Source organism: Toxorhynchites rutilus, chromosome 2, assembly GCF_029784135.1.
Source record: "Toxorhynchites rutilus septentrionalis strain SRP chromosome 2, ASM2978413v1, whole genome shotgun sequence".
NCBI lineage: Eukaryota > Metazoa > Arthropoda > Insecta > Diptera > Culicidae > Toxorhynchites > Toxorhynchites rutilus.
Genome location: NC_073745.1, coordinates 92,308,933 through 92,329,295, shown reverse-complemented (window position 1 = coordinate 92,329,295; position 20,363 = coordinate 92,308,933). Strand labels below are relative to the sequence as shown.

Below are 20,363 nucleotides of genomic sequence, written 5' to 3'. Positions count from 1 at the left end.
GGAAAAAAAAATTAAATTGATGTGAATGGAGACGACTTTTGTGTACCGCACATGCCACTGGGGCCTTTTGCTGATTAAATAAGTAAGATTTCTTCCAAAACGTCATAATTTTACAACCATTGAGTCGATTTCAAAAATCGTAATATCAAATGAAATCTTATTCTTCTATGAATCAACTTCAATCTGTCATTCAATCCAACTCAAAAATTAAATACTACATAAAAACTTTAATTATAAAATTTAGAGAATTTGCTTCTTAATTTTCTACAATTCGCTCTTTCACACCAAATTTCTATCTTGTCGCAATTTTAAACCTCTCAAAATGAATTGTCAAAATGATAGGTCAAAGAACGAAAAGCAGGAAAAATTAACAAATAATGGGGGGTTAATAATAAAGTAAAGGTAGTCATGGATTTTGAATAGACGTCTCATAAAAATATTGAAAAAAAAAACATTCTTTTTTTAATTTCTCTTTCAAATTTTGATAAAATTGCACTGAATAGTTAAATAAGGGCAATATTAATATTTGAATAAACTTATGTAATTATAAACATGTTTATATAAACCATCCCATCTTCTAATTCTTCATTAAAGACCTTGCGTCAAGACAGCTAGAAATCCATACACTCTCAAATCAAGTGTGCCTGAAAAAATTATATTCTTCACGTAAACAAGCGATGAAAATGTGGACACATTTTAGTGAGTGAATTGTATGGGGTTCCACTGCTGTGATACAAGGGTCAGTGCCAGTCTTGCGATAGAATCATTTGTTTTCGAAATGTCAAATGTGAGGCTATCAAAAGTCGCTGTGAAATATTAAGGTATGTAACTGATTGAAATATTTCAATTTTTGAGGGTCGGCTTATACTGTCGAAATATAGCAACACTGCACAACACTACTAGACGAGTGTTAAAAATGATATCTAGCATAAAATCCGATGAAAATTATGAAACTGCAAAAAAAATCTATGTTTACTTTTGAGCGTATGAAATTTCATACGCAGTGCAACTACGGTATATATTTTTCTCAATAAGATATATCAGCTTCCCGATAATCCGGAGGAGCTGTACGATTATCTGATTGATTTGGACAAGACGCTTTCGAAAATCTAGTGTCAACAAATGATATTGACTCCACCCAAGCGGTGGAGACAGCTATGTGGATGCTGGAGATAGTGACTCGGAGGACGGCCCTTCCGGTTATTGCAAACAAGTTAAGATAGAGAGCAACATTGAACGAGGCCAATCACAAGAATGCTCCATACCATACTCAGTAATACTAAATCCGATACGCTGCCGTTCTACGCATTACTGTACTATTTTCTATGCAATCCCTATGAACCGTGGGACAATTATGCGTAGAACGGCAGCACACGAAAGTGCTAATAAACCATGAAAATGGTTGTTGAAGTTGAATTTTATGAAATAAAACCGTTTTGTTCGATATTCAAATGATTTCATTTCTGATACTGTATCGGCTCAGCGTATGAAATACGTCATATATCTCAACTTTCAAAGAACTCCAAACCAAATATTGCGTTTCCCCCCCGTTTCGGGACAAACCATTTTCATGCCATTTCAAGTTCTTGTAAACCTGGCCAGTAATGGGTTAAATTTATCTACAAGAGAATCTTTGGTAATGCTCTCCATACTACAAACAACAATGCCGCTCAAATCACCAATTTTATGAGTTAATGCAAACGCGTTAATGGCCAAGGCTATGACGACGTCGAGCACGTTGTTTAACCTTGCGAGATGTATTTTTCCGCTAGCTCAAATTCCGAACACTTCCTTCGGACCCGAGAAAACTGGTGGCTAGAAAATACCTTGAATTATTCAAAAACATAAATAAGTTCAAATATGTCAACACCAATCGCGTTTTTCGCGTAAGCACGTAAATATTTACTCATAAAATTGAAGCATTGTGGAACTCTACCTAATTTGTAAGCAGATAGACTATTCACAGATTGTGCGGGGGAATACCCATACGAATCGAATGGGTAATGATGATCTGCTATCACAAAGCTGAGAAAGTTCTGAATGCTTTGTTTTTATGTTGGGGGAAAAACCGAAAATTAAGTTTTATTTAAAATGTTTTCTCATCTTGAGACTGGCTCACCATATTGCACTGCTACTAAAACCGTACGCTAACTTCAAGGATTTTTTTTTTATTCATTTCGGAGAATAATTAATAGGGTTAGCTGCGTTATGAAACATCAGAACAATAGTAATTTGCAAAAACAACACCACGATCACATGCTTTTGATTCGGTTCATCCAGACGACATTGGAATATAAAGCCAATCGCGACATTGAGTGTACACATTAGGGTGCCAATGAATGTATGAGAAAAAATCGACCCTAAAATTTCAAAAAGCTTCCCCATACAAAATGTTCACCACCTCGAAAAAACACCCTATGCGAAATGTAAGCTCAATCGAACTTAAGGGAGAGTGGCGCAAAGCGGTCAAAATTTGAGTTTTTTGAAAATTGAAAAATCACCCTCCCCCCTTGGGAAAATCAGGGTTTCAGGGTTTCAGGGTTTTAAAAAAAAAAATTTGTTGATGCCAAATGTCTCAATAGACGAGTCAAGAGATAACAGTAAATATCGACGTTTCGTGCAATTTTAAGACTTTCGGCATAATTTTTTTTTAAACCCCGTTTTCCGATGATTTTTCGGTTTTCAAAAAAACTCAAATTTTAACGTCTGCGAGACTAAAAAATGAAGTCCGATTGAGCTAATATTTAGCATTGGGTATATTATCGTGCAATCCAGCGTTTCGCAGCAAGCTCCGAAATAAAATCGAGAGAACTATTTTTATTGGCACCCTAAACCATAAGTTTTGCCTCGCATTCCGAAAAAACGAAACGAGTCCCAGAGTGTCGATTTTTGACCAAAACAAAATTTTCGAAATGACAGTAGATCTCGACGTTTCATGTTATTTTAAGACATTTGGCACCAAAAAAAAATTTTTTTAAACCCCCATTTCCTTTACTCCCCCTGTTAGCGCATAAACTGGACTAACTGCGGTTGGACTGATTCTGGCTAAGCACACTGTGGAAGTAAAAAACACAAGATGTTGTAGTCCAATTTTTCTATATATTTTGCTTATAACGCATCACTTGGTAAGTCGCTTTCAGGGATGTTAAAAAATCACATTCAACGATCGATGCATAAGTATATTACTCTAGTCGGATGTCTTTAAATCACCCCCAGCAGGCGATGCTCTTTTATTCTTCATATGTACACAGAGAGAATACTTGGAACGGTGAGCTACCAAGATCTCAAAAAAGCAATACGAAAGAGGAATCCCCACTCTCGAAGCATTACTTCTACTACTCAAGATTTATCGTGAGTGCAAGCCACAAACGATTACTCCCATTCCATAGAGCGGATGATGAGTTCTTGATCGGAAAGTGGCGGATTTCATCCCGCCCAAAATCGTTTTTTAGATTCCAATAATTCTGAACATTCACATTTCTCGCCAAATACTTTTTCCAATAGTAATTCAATTAGTGACTTCACGAAACACCTTTCGAATTCGATTGAATCTCAGACCCTTTCTTATTTTGTAGATGAAACGGATCACATATTTGATTAATTCAATCCTGTGTGGTTGCGAATAAATGTAATGAATTAGTATGGACTTATGTTATTCATGTATCGTGGACTTCCGACATATGTGGCAGTAGATTTATCGAACGACTAATGTTTTTTCATATCCCTTCAAACTTGTTCCATCTCTTGAGTGTACACACTGCTTTGACCGCAGATTTGCTTGTTTGAATCTGGTTAATTTCAGGTATTCAGTCTTCATATTGTCGAATTCATACTGTTGCAACAATCGGTATCGCAGCTAATGATTATCAACATCCAACCTAATCATCAAACGGTATGCGATGAATTTCAGTGAACTGTCGGCATTGGAATGTATGCTTAGTGAGAACCACACAATTATTATTAGAGCAGATAAACGTCCGACTGGATGTCATGAACGTCAATTTAATGTCCCCAAGATAAATTTATCCTTTGTAGGTCATCAACCTTTCTAAAGATGATCAGATGGAATATACAGTAGAACCCCGATTATCCGTGGAATACTCGGGCTAGGTCACCGCGTATAAGGAAAATCGCAATGACGGATTTCGGGCCAACTCGGCCAGATGTTGACATGACCCTGTCAGAACTCAAAGAAACCTTCGAGATGGTATGGGCTCTAGCGTGAACTTGTTCTTGAACAAGTATTGATCGCCGATTATGTTGTTCCTATTTCAATATCAGCGAATGTCGCTACCTCGTTATCACTTGCAATGTTATTATTGATTGGACGGATTTCGCGCCAACTCGTCTATGAGATTGGCATGACCCTCTCAGAACTTAATGAAACTTTCTGGGCGTGAAGACCTTACCTAATTAAGCAACTTGGCATACTTAGTATTCCAAAATTTTATCTAGACTAACATATGGAAAGGGTTAAATATTTTTAATAATTTTTATAAAATTTTTTTACTCGAAAATGTCCTACAAAAAAGTGATCTATGGAAGATTTTTAGGAAAATAATTGAATTTTCAGAAAAAATACTGAAAATTTTTTTTTTCAAATTCAACACTGAAAAAAAAAATCAATTTCAAAAACTGAAAGTCGATTTTCTCAAAATGGTCACCTCAGATTTTGATGAAATGACAGATAAATTGTAGATAAATATTTGCCCTACAAATCTTCCATACAACGCAACTTGTACATATTTAAGCCAAACAAGTTTTGCTAACAAAAACTTTTTCAAGATTTTGGTGATGGTGACCCTTGGATGCTAAAGTACAGTTTTCAGCTTGTTTTGTAGTCAAATACAATATGTTTCAGTTCAGAGAGCAACGACAGCTCTCAAACAATAGCCATCTGCCAAAAATCTCTTGATCGTCAGGTCAGGTATCGAATAGTTGTTGTAGATTTAGGTATCTGTTAAGAGTCACTGTAAGTTACTGTAGATATGATAATAATAAATGGATTGTGTAGATACCTAACGGATGAATAAAATGGCTCTGCATTTGTTTGAAAATTACCAGTCGTGACCGGCAGCAAATGTAAAGTGGCGGAAAAGCATTATTTCCGTTTCTGCGTAACCATCAGCAAACAAAGTGTGACATTATTTAGCAACATGAGTCAAGTCGTGATCTCCAGGATTTGTAAGGATTGCAAATGCAGTGCAGGTATTAACCCCCTCCCGTATTATTTAATACGTCACACATCAAGTGATTTCACTACTCTGCTGAGCGTTCTAGCGCCCTATGTTATGCAAGTACACTACGAGCGAGACTCGATGTTGTACGGGAACGGGTTAGCAACCCCAAGTGTAACCGTACTAAACTACGTCGGTTAACATCAACAGTAATAGAGAAAATACGTTTAACGGGATATACCCATCCGTTGGATGATACACTGCGAATTTGTGAAACTTGTTTGGCAGTGATTTAGTACAATAGGTGTGTTCCAAAGAAAAAACGACGTATGCATGAGGATAAAACTAACCAAAATAGCTCAAGCAATAGCACAAGCTCCATAAAATAGTCTAGGGTTCGATAATGCATACGTGTGGTAGTGTTGGCAATAGTTAGAAAAAAATGTATAAAAAAATAATCAAAAATATTTAGCCCTTTCCATATGTTAGTCTAGATAAATTTTCGGAAAACTAAGCATGCCAATTTGCTTGATTAAGTAAGGTCTTCACGTCCAGAAAGTTTCATTAAATTCTGAGAGGGTCATGCCAATCTCATAGACAAGTTGACGCGAAATCCGTCCAATCAATAATAACATTGCAAGCGATAACGAGGTAGCGATATTCGCCGATATTGAAATAGGAACGACATAATTGTTCTTGATCAATACTTGTTCAAGAACAAGTTCACGCCTGAGTCCATACCATCTCGAGCCCCAAAGCATGGACACAGCTGACTAGAATAAATCAATAACAAAAGCAGTTCGTTAGTTGCCATAGCAATGCAACAGCACAACAAATTATCAGTCATCGAAGCGATGGCGCATTTTATGACACCACCAACCAAAAGACCGGGACCAGAGTGTCAATAGACAGCATACCACCGCACATCACTCTGTATTGTGGTTATTAATTCCAGCCTCGTCAGCAAAAAAAAAACAAGAACAAGAGTAATCATCTCGCAGATCTCCAGGGTTAATTGAGTGGAGGAAGCAGAACAAGACATAGAGAAATTGTGCCGAAGGAGTTATAGCAAGCCGATCGATGTACGAATAACACGAATACATGCTCGAGGAACATAATCGAGTGTACATGTGTGTGAATAATTGTCGTCAGGTTGATGTTTCAAACGTAAACAAAGATGCATCTATGCGGGACTAGAGACGGAGAAAAAACAAGGGCTCTGTAAAAAAACATTCATAACTGATTCTGGGAGGCTAAATAGTCTTCGTTGTTAAAATGGCTCGATAGTGTAATGCACAGTTCACGAGAAAGAAAGTAAAATCATCGTTGATGATACTAAGCCGTAGCGCAAATTATGTATGTTTAATTCAGCGGCGTGGGAGGTAACTAAATGGCACAAGATAAATGCCGAGTCAAACAATTGAGAAGATCGCACGTTCACACAGGCATTTTCAATGAATAAAAAGGGGTTTCAATGAAGATTTTAATCGTGTAACATTTCAAACGGAAAACCCAATGCAGAAGTTGGCTTCGTAATATCCAAGGCAAATCTTATCCACGAATATTCAATTCTCTAAAAAAACTAGCCTTGTTCAAACACACTAGCCGTTCCATTTTGGTTCCGATTCGAGTAAAAACTCTTCATGTATTGAACGACGTCAAAATCTGCTTCATATTCATTTGCATGCATGAAATATACGCTAAAACAAGACAACGCCGGATCAAAAGTCAATAAAATTGAACACAGTATTCCAATCTTCTCATTGCTTACAGAGTGCGAATCATTTCCAAGGATTCACGATAAAACTGACAATCTTTTTGCCTTACCCTGACTAATATCTTTCGAGACCTATATATGCCCAGACGATATTATGCAGTACGTTCGATTTCAAACTGCCAACTCATCTTAGTTGACATTGTCTCACATTAGTTTCAATTAAGAAAGCGTGTAGAAATCCCGACAACTAGAAGGGAAAACTTGCGTTCGTTTTCCGCAAATAAACTACACTACAAACGAACGGGCGATGATCCGTTGGGAGAAATTTACACCAATATGACAACGCCACTGTTGAACACCTTCCTTTTTCCAGACTTTTATAACAATAATAATGAACTTATTCAGCAAAGTGATTTTCAGCTGCAAGGTCAACAAATTATATTTGTTGCAAGACTGAAAAGCTAACGTTTCTATCGCTCTTCTTGCATACGGCAACACGGCTCCGGCTTCAGATAAGTTCAAATTCAATCGAAAAGCCCACCTAATAACGCGTTGGAACGATTGTTAAAATTATTGAATACTTTTTGTGGGCCAGACGTTCTTCCGCACGAGTGGCGAAAAAAGTTATAGCCATTCTGAAACCGGACAAACCTGCTTCTGATCCATCAATTGCATCCGCCAATTACTAGAGAAAATAATTTTCCGTCATTACCAACTAACTAATTCAACAATCTCCTCTCACCTTCGCAGTTTAAATTTCATTGAAGCAAAGGACAAATGACTGTTTTGCCCTGTCTTCATCAAAAATTGACATGGCTTTATATTAGGCTGGCAAAAAAGTCCTGCGTTATTTGTTTGAATTTTCATTTGTTCATAAAATTAGTTACAATCATCTGTTTCAAGTCAAATATGCGCCGTTTTGTTCGATGACTTGTTCCCAACGAGATGCCAACTTCATAATACCCCTGTTATAGAAGCTCGCTTCCTTATTGGCAAAAAAAAACTCGGATAGCCAATTTTCACAGGCCTCTTTTGTGGCTAACTTCTGACTACCTAGCTCGTTCGCCATGGACAAAAACAGATGGTAGTCACTTGGTGCAAGGTCCGGACTATACGGCGGATGCAAAAGAACCTCCCATCCGAGCTCCCGGAGCTTCTGGCGCGTCACCAAAGAAGTGTGTGGCCTGGCGTTGTCCTGATGGAAGACAATGCGGCCTCTGTTTATCAAAGATGGCCTCTTCTTCATGAGTGCTACCTTCAAGCGGTCCAGTTGTTGGCAGTACAGGTCCGAATTGAGCGTTTGGCCATAGGGAAGCAGCTCATAATAGATTATTCCTTGACAATCCCACCAAACACACAGCAGAACCTTCCTGGCCGTTAATGAGGACTTGGCCACCGTCTGAACCGCTTCAGCGGGCTTCGACCACGACCGTTTGTGCTTCACGTTGTCGTAAGTGACCCACTTTTCATCGTCAGTCACCATCCGCTTCAGAAACGGGTCGATTTTGTTGCGATTCAGCAGCGATTCACATGCGTCGATACGGTCAAAGATGTTTTTTGCGTCAACGTGAGTGGCACCCATACATCGAGCTTCTTTGTGAATCCAAGCTTCTTCAAATGGTTAATAACGGTTTGATGACTTATCCCCAGCTCTTGGCCGATGCTACGGCTGCTACTATGACGGTCTTTCTCGGCTAATTCAGCGATTTTGTCGCAATTTTCGACGACAGGCCTCGATTACTCGATACAATGAATACAACACGACACCTCGCGGAAATACCGCAGGACTTTTTTGACAGCCTAATATAATAAGCAGCAAATGTTCCAAGATTGATATCTTGGAACATTTGCTGCTTTTGATTCAGTTTCCACTAAATTCCCTCTTCAAAAGTTTCACCTGAATGGTATTTCTCCAAGAATAAAAAAAAATATGTCTAACTTGATACGTGAAGATACAGTAAAGTCCTGATTATCCGCGGAATAGGGTGGCAAGGCCCACAACAGATAGCCAAAATTGCAGATTGAAAACTATTGTATAAATCAATGATAAAATAACTTAAAAACCTTGACCAGAACAAGAGTGTTCCCATTAGAGAGCCTATTGTACTTCCCAACAATGTTGTGTTATTGACGGTTGAATTAAAATTGAGGATTTCTTTGAGGATCGAAACTTTTTATTCTGGGGAATTCACGTTCGCGAATAACTCTACTGTTTATGACTTTTTCCCATGATTCTTGACAGTTTTGCGCATTAACTACATGGGACTTCCTCGAAGATCACTACTCGCACGCAAATAGTGGAATACAAAATTGTGGATGTTCTCTTTCTCGTACCTTCAATCTCAACACTGAGCCAACTGTTTATCTAGAAAACATTGAAAACAGAATAAAGTGCCGAAAGAAGACAAGAGGAATACACTAAGAAACAGCTTTCGACGATGAAATCCCAATGCCGCTGATTGATAGAAAAATACACCGGAGATAGTTTTGTTTTGGGCAACGTAAGTTACTTTTCTTTTTCGGAGACGCGCATTCCCGGAAACGATCGATACTATTCCATAGACCGTTCTACTTTAAATTGAAACATAGATTTGAACAAAAAGTGATGCTGTACATTGCCATTTCCGAGGCAGATATTTCTAAACCAGGGGGGACGGGTTTGGCTATCAAGTAAGATGTGTACCAGAACGATTGTTTGAAGAAAATTTTGATCTCGTTCCAAAAAAAAACATCATGCAGATGGACAATATGTGTTTTGGCCGAATAAAGCGTCTTCGCATTACGCCCAAAACACTCAGTCATTCCTGAATACCGATTCGATACCATTTATACTCAAAAACCTCAACCCAACAAATCTGCCTCAGTGTCAGCCAATCGAAGAGCCATGATTTGCTAATAGTTCATTGACAGAATCAAGAGATGCAGTCGCAAATTTGACATGAAGGCCGTACAACGCTCCAATTCCTACATCAAACGAATGCTTCGCCGAATATCCGATTACGGGTCCGTTTTCAAATTTTCTCTAATTTTTTTTTCAACAAAGGATATCTTTTATTAAATAAATCAGATCTTGTTCAAATAAGGTTGTCATCCAGAAACTTTGAAGTCTTTGCGACACTAGTAAATGAAGTCCGATTGAGCTGATATTTTTCATAGGGTAGTTTTTCGTGGGAATCAACATCCCGTTGATTTTGAGTTTGAAAATTAGAGATAACCATTTTCATAGGCACTCTTCTGTCCCCATATTTCTGACACTGGATAGTCTCTCTGCTTGATCTAATTTTCAGGCCGTTTATTCGATTTTGTTCAATCCCTCTATCACTCTTGTCCATGAAAGATACTGTGCGTGGTATTCCAGATCATCACCATCCATTAGTTATATTTCTGTCAAGTAATGACGGAAAATAAAGTTGAGGAAAAAGAAATCCATTATTTTCTCGGTAGAGGGCTGTAGTGATCAATATATCGCGTAATATTGATCATACAATTCCAATGAGGTACATATGAGGTGAGGCAGTGAGGTAGTAGGCAGAGTATATTTGGATTGGTTAACAAAATATGGTGTCGTCATTATTTGCAATATGAAATATCTATTGAAGAAACAAAACAATGTTGAAAAAAATCACGATTTCATGATTTTATGAGCCAAATTGTAACTGATTTTTTTATAATGGATGACAATTGTATTATGACTTTCTTATATCAAAAAGAAAGCAAAAAGGTCCAAATAACAGTCGTATTCTTAGTCCTCGGGGATAGCAGCATTTTCAATGAAATATTGCTTAACCCTTTCACTCCCAAGGGAAATATTTTTCCCTTCTACAAAAATCGTTATCGATTGTTCAATTATTATTGAGTCGATATTTTTTATGTCCAAGGCAGCAAATGTGTTTCTGAATGAATTAAAAAAAAAGAACTGTCAAACATGGTCCGGTCTGCCTTAACACGGTCCACATAATAAATGTGTTATGTGCAATGTCCACTTGTGCTTCACAAGTAAACGAAATTGTTTCGTAGAATACCATAACTAACTATTTATGTTACTTTTCTGATAATTTTTATTATGTTTTTTGTATTACAAAGCAATAAATAAAATACCAATATAATAAAACTCTTCGTTTATTTACTTTCATGATCCATAGGGGAAAATATTTCCCATGAAATTACAGGAAACGTATACACCCTGCTATGTTTTTCTGGTGATATTCTGATAACTGTGATAGCTAAAATATTGGCATATTTAGTCTTGGATATCTTATGGTCCTGAAAGGGGTAATAAAAAAAATCCATAAAATACGTTTTTCTTCAACTTCATTCAGTTTCAATAGGCTTTTTATTCAGCCTCCTCAAAACAAAATTGCTGATTCTTGGTCTGTGAGACCGTATGCTCGAGTATAGGAGGTGTTAATTGAAGGGAAAACATAGGTCATACTAATAAATATTCAATGATCAATTATTCTATAAAATAAAATTAATTAACAGTTACTAAACAATTGAAAAGTGATACTTTATTTTCTGTAAAGTCTCATCAATCAATATCGTTGATTTTTTAAGGAAATTGTCATCTATGATCATTAGGATGCCAGTGAATGTATAGGAAAAAATGAACTCTAAAATTTCAAAAAGTTACCCTATACAAAATGTTCACCACCTCGAAAAAACACCCTATGCAAAATATCAGCTCAATCGGACTTAAGGGAGAGTGGCGCAAAGCGGTCAAAGTTTGGGTTTTTTGACAATCGAAAAATCACCCAAGGGAGAGTAAAGGGGTTTTCGAAAAAATAATTTTGATGCCAAATGTCTTAAAATGACATGAAACGTTAAGATCTAGTGTCATCTCGAAATTTTTTTTCGGAACTTGCTACGAAATGTTGATTTGCACGATAATATACCCTATGCAAAATATTAACCCATTCGGACTTCATTTACTGGTGTTACAAACGTTAAAATTTGAGTTTTTTTTTAAAACCGATAAATCACCGGAAATCGGGCTTAAAAAAAATGTTGATGCCAAACGTCTTAAAATTGCATGACACGTCGAGATTTACAGTTATCTCAAAAGAAATTGTCAAAAATCGATTTTTCAGGCGAAAAACGACCAAGTGCAAAAAAAATTTTTTTTTTTGATAAAAAAGTAACTGTAAATCTCGACAAGTAATGCAATTTTAAGACATTTGGCATCAATTTTTTTTAAACCTCGATTTTCGGTGATTTATCGGTTTTGAGCCACGCCACTCTCCTTTAAGTCCGATTGAGCTGATATTTTGCGTAGGGTGTTTTTACGAGGTGGTAAACATTTTTTATGTGTTTACTTTTTGAAATTCGAGGTGACCATTTTCATTGGCACCCTAATGTATAGTCAGTCCCTTATCCACGGAGGGGGAGTCGAAAATCATGTTTTTTCTGTCCACTTGGTATGTGGACAGCGACAAAGAAGTCCCCATTTCTACCCATGTTTGCATAGGAGACGTAATCACCAACACCATTAGTATTGAGAAAATCATTTTGCATTTTTTTTTTGCCTACAAGCGTAACCATGTAAATTTCCAATGAAATGATCTGTCCAGTTGAAGGATATTATCGGCGAAAAAAGGGCCTAGGAGATTTTGTGCATTGAAACATATTTTTTTCATTTGGAAAACGCTTGCATCTATTTATGCGGACAATCAATCGTTTCAATGAACATTTGTTTGCAAAGCTAGACGTAATCACCAGGTTGCTCTGTCTGTAGCGTTACTATCTAATATTTCTGATAATAGTCAAAACGTTTATGTCGATAGTTTCAGTTGTTGTCGGATAAAATCAAATAGGTTTGGAAGAAATTTAGTGAAATGTCAGGAAAAGGTGCTCTGGATTTGTTGCGAGTTTATGATAGTGTTTTTTCCCAAAACAATCGCAGTCAACCTCTTCGTCTGTACCAAATAGTGACTCTGTTTTTCGCTCTTCGACACAATCTCTGCCTAATTCTGCTCAATTTCCACGTATTAGACAATACCAGGAAATTGAGCAGAATCATCGAAAGACCGTTGGATGGTATTCTTCCGTCCCAAAGGGAAACCTCTAAGAGTACCTAAAATTTGCAAAGACCTGACGTCTAAATACTCAGGTGTCTTAGAAATGACGAAAGTCAATAGAGATAAACTTCGCGTTGTGCTCTCAAATTACAAAGATGCTAACGCGATAGTGAAAACTCTTTTTTCACTAATGAATATAGAGTTTATATTCCGGCTCACATTGTTGAAATCGATGGTGTAGTTACGGAAAAATCTCTTCAACTAGAAGATATGATAGGATATTATATGAACAGCAGGTTCATGTTTTTCAATTAATTGAATTTGTAAAGGCAATCTGCAATGTTGGTAATTTTAGCAACATGATTTACCGATATCACGACCAATCGCATAAAGATGGTGGAGTGACTTACACCAACGGTATGAGTAAATGCTGAATATGTGGAATAATTCGAATTCGTCGAATATCGAATTCGAGGAGTTATAATGCTAAGAACCAATATTATTCAAATTTTACTACTGATCTGATTGTTTCATTATTTACTTGAAGATTCAAATGCAGAAATTCAGGTAATTGTAACATTAAAAACACATTTGCTTCTCTTTGTTAATTATATAAGCAGCGTTTCAATGGTTTCTTGTAGTCATCTATTAGGAAACACTAAGTAATAAGACACTATCATGAAAGGCATGTTTGGACTCTACTAAGAATGTGCTTTAAATGTAGATTTAGCTTGTAGCACATAATACTGATAATTGTTGATTTTCAAACTGTATGTAACTACGTCCGTTATGCGTACAAACAGTGATTTTTCGAAATCATTTTTTTCATAATTGCTCGAATGTTTTCGAACAAAAAATGTTTCTTTGCATTGCGTAGAATGCGACCAAAAAGTCGATTTTGTCCATTTTGTCGCTTACGTCTCCTATACAAACATGGACAGATTTGCATGCAATTTCAACCCTATTCTAGACCGACTGGTATACTAACTTACTCTGTGTAAATTCGGTATAAATCATCACACTATGTTATATGAATTGTAGGAGTGAAAAGTTCAGAAAAACTGGATGGATGTAACGGAAGGGTCGGAATGGTTTTTCTTCCACCAATTGGCACCAATTGTTTCAAACACTGAATAATGTGATCCTCAAACAATATTGAACAAACACTACGGGCCATGATGAACGTGTCAAGGGCTAGGTTTGATGCACATGGGAATGCCAAGTTCTCACCGTGGCCAACGGAGACAGACAAGGTGAACCAATCAAACATAAACACACGTTGTTTATATTTTCATTCTTTCGAAAAATACCTATCCAGACATGTTTGTCACGAGTTAACGCAACACCAGCCAGCTCAACATACGACACTCGAGATAAACAAAATACGAGTCATCACAATATCGACCAGCGGTCGATAAACATAAATATTCTCAGACGGCCCGGATAACATCAACAACACATCAGACCACCCGGATCGTTCCCGCTAAATATGCTGAACTAAGATAAGATAAAATTATTGTAAACCATCTCAGTGAATATAAAAGACAGGGATAACAATAGTAAAGGCATTCTGAAGTTATATTTCAAACAGTAAATAAAAGACGGAGCTTCACTCCGAAAGAAAAGATATTTTTTTAAATTAAGTAAGTCCGAAGTTTCTTAACTCACGTGAAACTGTTGAACAGCGACAGAAAGAGAGAAAGCAACTGCAACCTGCCAAATCGAGAAAAAGGAAATCAGCTGATAAGAACCGTATCTAGAAAGGTTTTGTTCGGCATCGCAATTTTATCTGGAAAATGGTGAATGTGTTGACAATGCAATGAGTGAAACGAGGAATCAACAGTAGCAGCTTCCGTGTCATAAACTCAATCGACTTTTGAGTTCAAATAGTATCGATCAACGGACTAAATCTTCAATGATATTATAAAGAAATTTGTATCAATAATAAATTATTCATTTTCGGTGCACTGATTGCTTTTAGCAGCAAATTTCACCTTCTCAATAGTGCAATATCTCGTCCCCGGCTTGATCCACCTTCGGAGAAACATGTTTTAGCAAAATCCCCGCGGTGATGGGATGAAGCCGGCTTCATGCTTAGCTCAGTGAGGGGATAGGGGGGAATCTGTAAGACATGAAAGCCGGGTGTGCATCGTTGGATATACACGACGATCCAATGTGTGCAGTGGATTGCGGGCAGCGATGGGCAGCCCATTTATTCTGTGAAATCTACTCTGTAGCCTGTGTAGTGGTATGTTACTGCTGGATTGGATGTGTGCGGGTCAACGTCTCCACCATATCTTGGGCATATTGGGCTCGCTTGCTATAAAAACCTATCGTCTCACTCTGGTATTCATTTGCGATATTTATCGATATAGTTGCTCTCTTTCTGCCAGTAACAGAGCAATACCTAAGTAATAGCGAGTGCGGAGAAAACGAAGAAATATTACATCTTTTAGTATTTTAAGAACATTTCACCACGCAAAAGATTAAGATTTACAGTGGCAGGGGGGAAGGGGAAAATTTCTAAACTTGCACCGACATCCGTATCCTGCAGTATTCCGCAACATAGGGCAATATTTTTGCCTTTTGAACTCACCTTCCTCACAGCTCACCCAACAGTCTGCCAGCAAAATCAGCAAGAAAAGTGCACTCTTCAAAACAGCACCTTTTACATTCGCCATTATTTCAAAGCACACCAACAGACAGCAAACAGATACATAAAACTTGCCTATCCACTTGTTCGCACTTTTTTCCTCCGCTTTTGTGCACAATGACCTTTTAGTTCACCATACGGTACACAAAAGCCCACGAAACAGATTTAATCCACACGGAATGGGCCCAATCTCACTATATATCCGTGGCAGCCGAAAATCCACTCGCAATACGCACTAGAATCGGAGGAGCCAAGGGAGACCTAGTTGCAGTAAATCCGATGGGGTCACCACTTTGCACAACGCATAACTTCACAACGTCGTTCACTTGGACACATCCGCGACTACTAATGAACCCCAGACGGCAGTAGCAGCATTCGCTCTACGCAATTGGCGATCTAACGTACAAATCTACACCTAGGCGGCGCTGCGGTGAAAGTGATGATGGTTTTAAATTTTGCCATGTGAGCTTATGGAATGGAAGGTTTGTAGTTCTTTCCAGAAATTACAATGTTATAATCATAAAAGATTATTTGATTGCGATGAGTTTGTAAGAAATTTAATTCTGCGCAACTTTATATATAACTTGTTATTTATTTACCTCTTTCAGTAGTGAAAACTATAAAAATGTTGACAATGGTTGAATTGAAGAAGGAAATTCGAGAGCACAATCAAACACAAGTAGAAAAATGCACGATTCCTGCATGTGAGAACTACCTTGGAAAGCCCGGAAGTAAAATATACGTGATTTGTTTTTGAGTTTTAGGTTACATTAGCATCATTTTCTTAGTTCAAAATCCAGATGTCTCACCGATCGTTTACGTTTTGCGTTAGATCGCCAGCAGCAGCCGTCGTTCATTTGAGCTGGTGGTAGTGTGTTTTACTGCTGTTTGACGTTTCTCTGTGACCGTCGTTGAACACGTTACGGGAGCAGTGTTAACGGCTCCCAACATTGTTGCGTTACGCCTACCGCCCGAGGAACAGCGTTATCTATTATGCTTTAAGATGTGTTCATACTGAACAAAAAAGACAAAATAAATTTCGAATGTTATAATGATAAACACTTTACTACCGATGAAAGGAAAATATATAACTAACCATTGAATTATGTGGATTGATGATGGAGATTTTTTTCTAAGCAACTATACCAAAAAATAATTATAAATAAATGAATAACAAATAAAAAATGGTAGAGATTTGCTTATATGTTTCTTCTGGTATCTTTTTCAAACGAAACGAAATTTGAGAATTAACTCTTCCAAAAGGTTTAGTGCTACCGGAAAGGAACGATGGTCTATGTGGTTTTGTCGCTTGAAGATGCATCGGGAGTCAAAGTCGACCGTAGATATTCCAGCAAACACTAGAAACCGGGGTTTTTACATCGATGGAAACAAATGTACCAAAAATATGTCAACTATTTTAAACAACTGTTCACTTGACGCGACATGTATGTAATTCACGAATGCACGGTATGTTTACCGTTCCAAGCTTAGAACGAAGATGAATGATCATACATGGATTCTAGCAAATAGAAAATTTTGCAATTGATCCGTATGACTTGCAAGACAGCAGCTGAATCGTATTCCACTGTTACGTTATCTAATCATTGACGGCTTTATCTTGGGAGCAGAGATTTCACGTACCAAAGAAACAATAGGAGCGTTATTTTTTGTTAGATAACTCTTGAGATTTTTCAACTATTTAATAGTTTTTTTTAATCCGTAGAAATCCAGTCGATTGATGCAAACATTTCTGCGACAAGGATAATATTAGGCTGTCAAAAAAGTCCTGCGGTATTTCCGCGAGGTGTCGTTGTAAGCGCGTAGTTCTAGTTGTATTCATTGTATTGATTCATACTATAGCTTGTTGGAAAGGTATTTTTGCGCGCTATAATATAGTCTTTGACAGTGTTTTGTTTGGTTAAGTCGTTCGTGAGTTATAGTGTTGCAAATATGGAGCAAAATAAAGAGAAAATCCGACATATTTTACAGTACTACTATGACAAAGGCAAAAATGCATCTCAAGCTGCCAATAAAATTTGTGCAGTTCATGGACCCGATACAGTTTCCATTTCCATCGCACAACGATGGTTTCAACGTTTTCGTTCTGGTGTAGAGGTCGTCGAAGATGCGCCACGCTCCGGAAGGCCTGTCGTCGAAATTGCGACAAAATCGCTGAATTAGCCGAGAAAGACCGGCATAGTAGCAGCCGTAGCATCGGCCAAGAGCTGGGGATAAGTCATCAAACCGTTATTAACCATTTGAAGAAGTTTGGATTCACAAAGAAGCTCGATGTATGGGTACCACACACGTTGACGCAAAAAACATCTTTGACCGTATCGACGCATGCGAATCGCTGCTGAATCGCAACAAAATCGACCCGTTTCTGAAGCGGATGGTGACTGGCGTCACTGGGTCACTTACGACAACGTGAAGCGCAAACGGTCGTGGTCGAAGCCCGCTGAAGCGGCTCAGACGGTGGCCAAGCCCTCATTAACGGCCAGGAAGGTTCTGCTGTGTGTTTGGTGGGATTGTCAAGGAATAATCTATTATGAGCTACTTCCCTATGGCCAAATGCTCAATTCGGACCTGTACTACCAACAACTGGACCGCTTGAAGGTAGCACTCATGAAGAAGAGGCCATCTTTGATAAACAGAGGCCGCATTGTCTTCCATCAGGACAACGCCAGGCCACACACTTCGTTGGTGACGCGCCAGAAGCTCCGGGAGCTCGGATTGGAGGTTCTTTTGCATCTGCCGTATAGTCCTGCCAAAAAGGAAGCGAGCTTCTATAACAGGGGTATTATGAAGTCGGCATCTCGTTGGGAACAAGTCATCGAACAAAACGGCGCATATTTGACTTAAAACAGATGATTGTAACTAATTTTATGAACAAAAGAAAATTCAAAAAAAAAATACCGCAGGACTTTTTTGACAGCCTAATATTATGCTCTGACACATCAAGTAATAACATAGAATACATGACAAGGGCGTAGTACAAAGAGGGGGCATTGATTAATTCACCTTACACTTAGCATCATGCATAGTAGGATTTTGTTTACGGTGCAGTGTGTGGAATACATACGATCTGACGGAATCGTCTCAGCCTCGCAGAGAACTTCGACAAGACGATTGTCTGTCCTTCCTGCTATTCATCGTGGCTGAGAGCGGATAGCGTTTTTCAACATTTTATTGATTTAAAATGATGCAACAACCCATGAAGAAATTGGATTTTAATCACAACACTGTTTCGCCAATAAACCTGGTCTATAGCCGCAGTTATCCGGGCCGCACCAATCCTTGCCATGGCCTACATCACCAGGGCTTCTCATTTTCTTGCCCACTGGATTCGATGCGAATTCCATCCTTGCGGGACTGCTGTCCGACAATCTTGCAACATGACCTGACTTTCTGGATGCTGGGTTCGCCCCGTAGAGTTGCGTCAGTTCGTGGTTCAACCTACTTCTCTATACTCCGTTTTCCTGTACACCAAGTGCTTACGAGTTCTCTTCTAGCATCTTCCATGCTTCGTGACCGTAGAGGACTATCGTACGGAGTCAGAGTTTGTTGGAGCTTAGGGATTTGCGGAATCCATAGTAGGTACGATTTATGTTGATTATCCGTCTTTGAATTTCATGTGGCTGTTATTGTATTCAGTTGTTATCAACGAACCAAGTTAGATAGATGTCGACCAACTCGTTGACGTCAATTACAACACTACTATCAAGAGGGATTCTGTTACGATCAGCCACTCCTACTTGCCTCAATTTGATCCTAGACGCATCGATTCCAAGCCTAATCAGATATGCTTCGTGTTTCAGTCGGACCCAACCGTGTTTCAACGGACAATGCGTTATGCGATATCGAAGTCCTCTTTTCTATGGTTCCAACGCATTTCCCTACAAAAATCATGAAGAATTATCATGAGAACAATTATGTGAATGAATTACTTTTGTAATATCAAATCAAATCAGTAAGCAAGTTGAAAGCAAAACAAAACCAATTTTGGAGTAGATTCTTAATTAAAACAAGAACAGGCATTTTTAGCGTTCGAATAAAGCCTTAATCTGAACGATAAAAATGCAATTTTTTCTCAGGGAAATTGTGCCGTTTCTAGAATTACCCACAATAATTACCTTCTCAGAGCTCTTCTTTAAATCCTCTTATGTATAACTTCTATATTAATGATAAGATGATCATCTTGCAGATGTTGCAGATGGATGTACATTGAGAAACCTGGCAGATAATAGTGTTATATCTATATCAGGTAATTTTTGAAACTTTCTTTTGCTATTGAAACTATTGTAAGGCCACTGCAAATTTCCTTGAAAAATTCATTTATATAGGCTTTGGATGTAGGTATTGATTTCTCAACAGAGAAACGGGTCCACGTTGGATTTACTAGGAAACACCTTGGGAGGTTGAGAGGATTTCAACTTCAATTGTTAAACAAAATCATCGTTTACTCCACAAACATCTTAGAGTCAGGTTTGATTCTGACAATTTTTTTCCAGACAGTTACTGGCACATGGGGAATGAAGACTTCCTGAAGACTTAATATGGTTGTACAAAACAACAACACCGTCGGTAATGGAATGTGTTCCGTTTTGTTTCCACTCTGCTGCTAAAATCTACATCACTAAACTGGAGAGGAACAGGAACAGAACAGAATCGTTGTTTGCGTTCAGCCGTAGAGTGTATGAAATCAACTCACAACATGAGTCCAGAGGCCCTGGCAGATGTTTTACTATTTCAGGTTTGGTTTTGAGAACTATCCTTTCGATTCTAATCCGAAGCAAAATCAT

At 38.0% G+C, this 20,363-nt stretch overlaps 1 protein-coding gene across 1 annotated transcript in view; it reads right to left on the bottom strand.

The window, feature by feature from the left end:
- Positions 1-15,932, bottom strand: part of LOC129765405 (plexin domain-containing protein 2) — a 45,238-nt gene extending 29,306 nt beyond the window's left edge. Inside the window, exon 1 of the mRNA XM_055765709.1 lies at positions 15,505-15,932. Within this exon, the coding sequence (XP_055621684.1) occupies positions 15,505-15,589 (85 nt within the window). The 5' untranslated portion in view covers positions 15,590-15,932. The remainder of the gene's footprint in view (positions 1-15,504) is intronic.
- Positions 15,933-20,363: the final 4,431 nt, after the last annotated feature.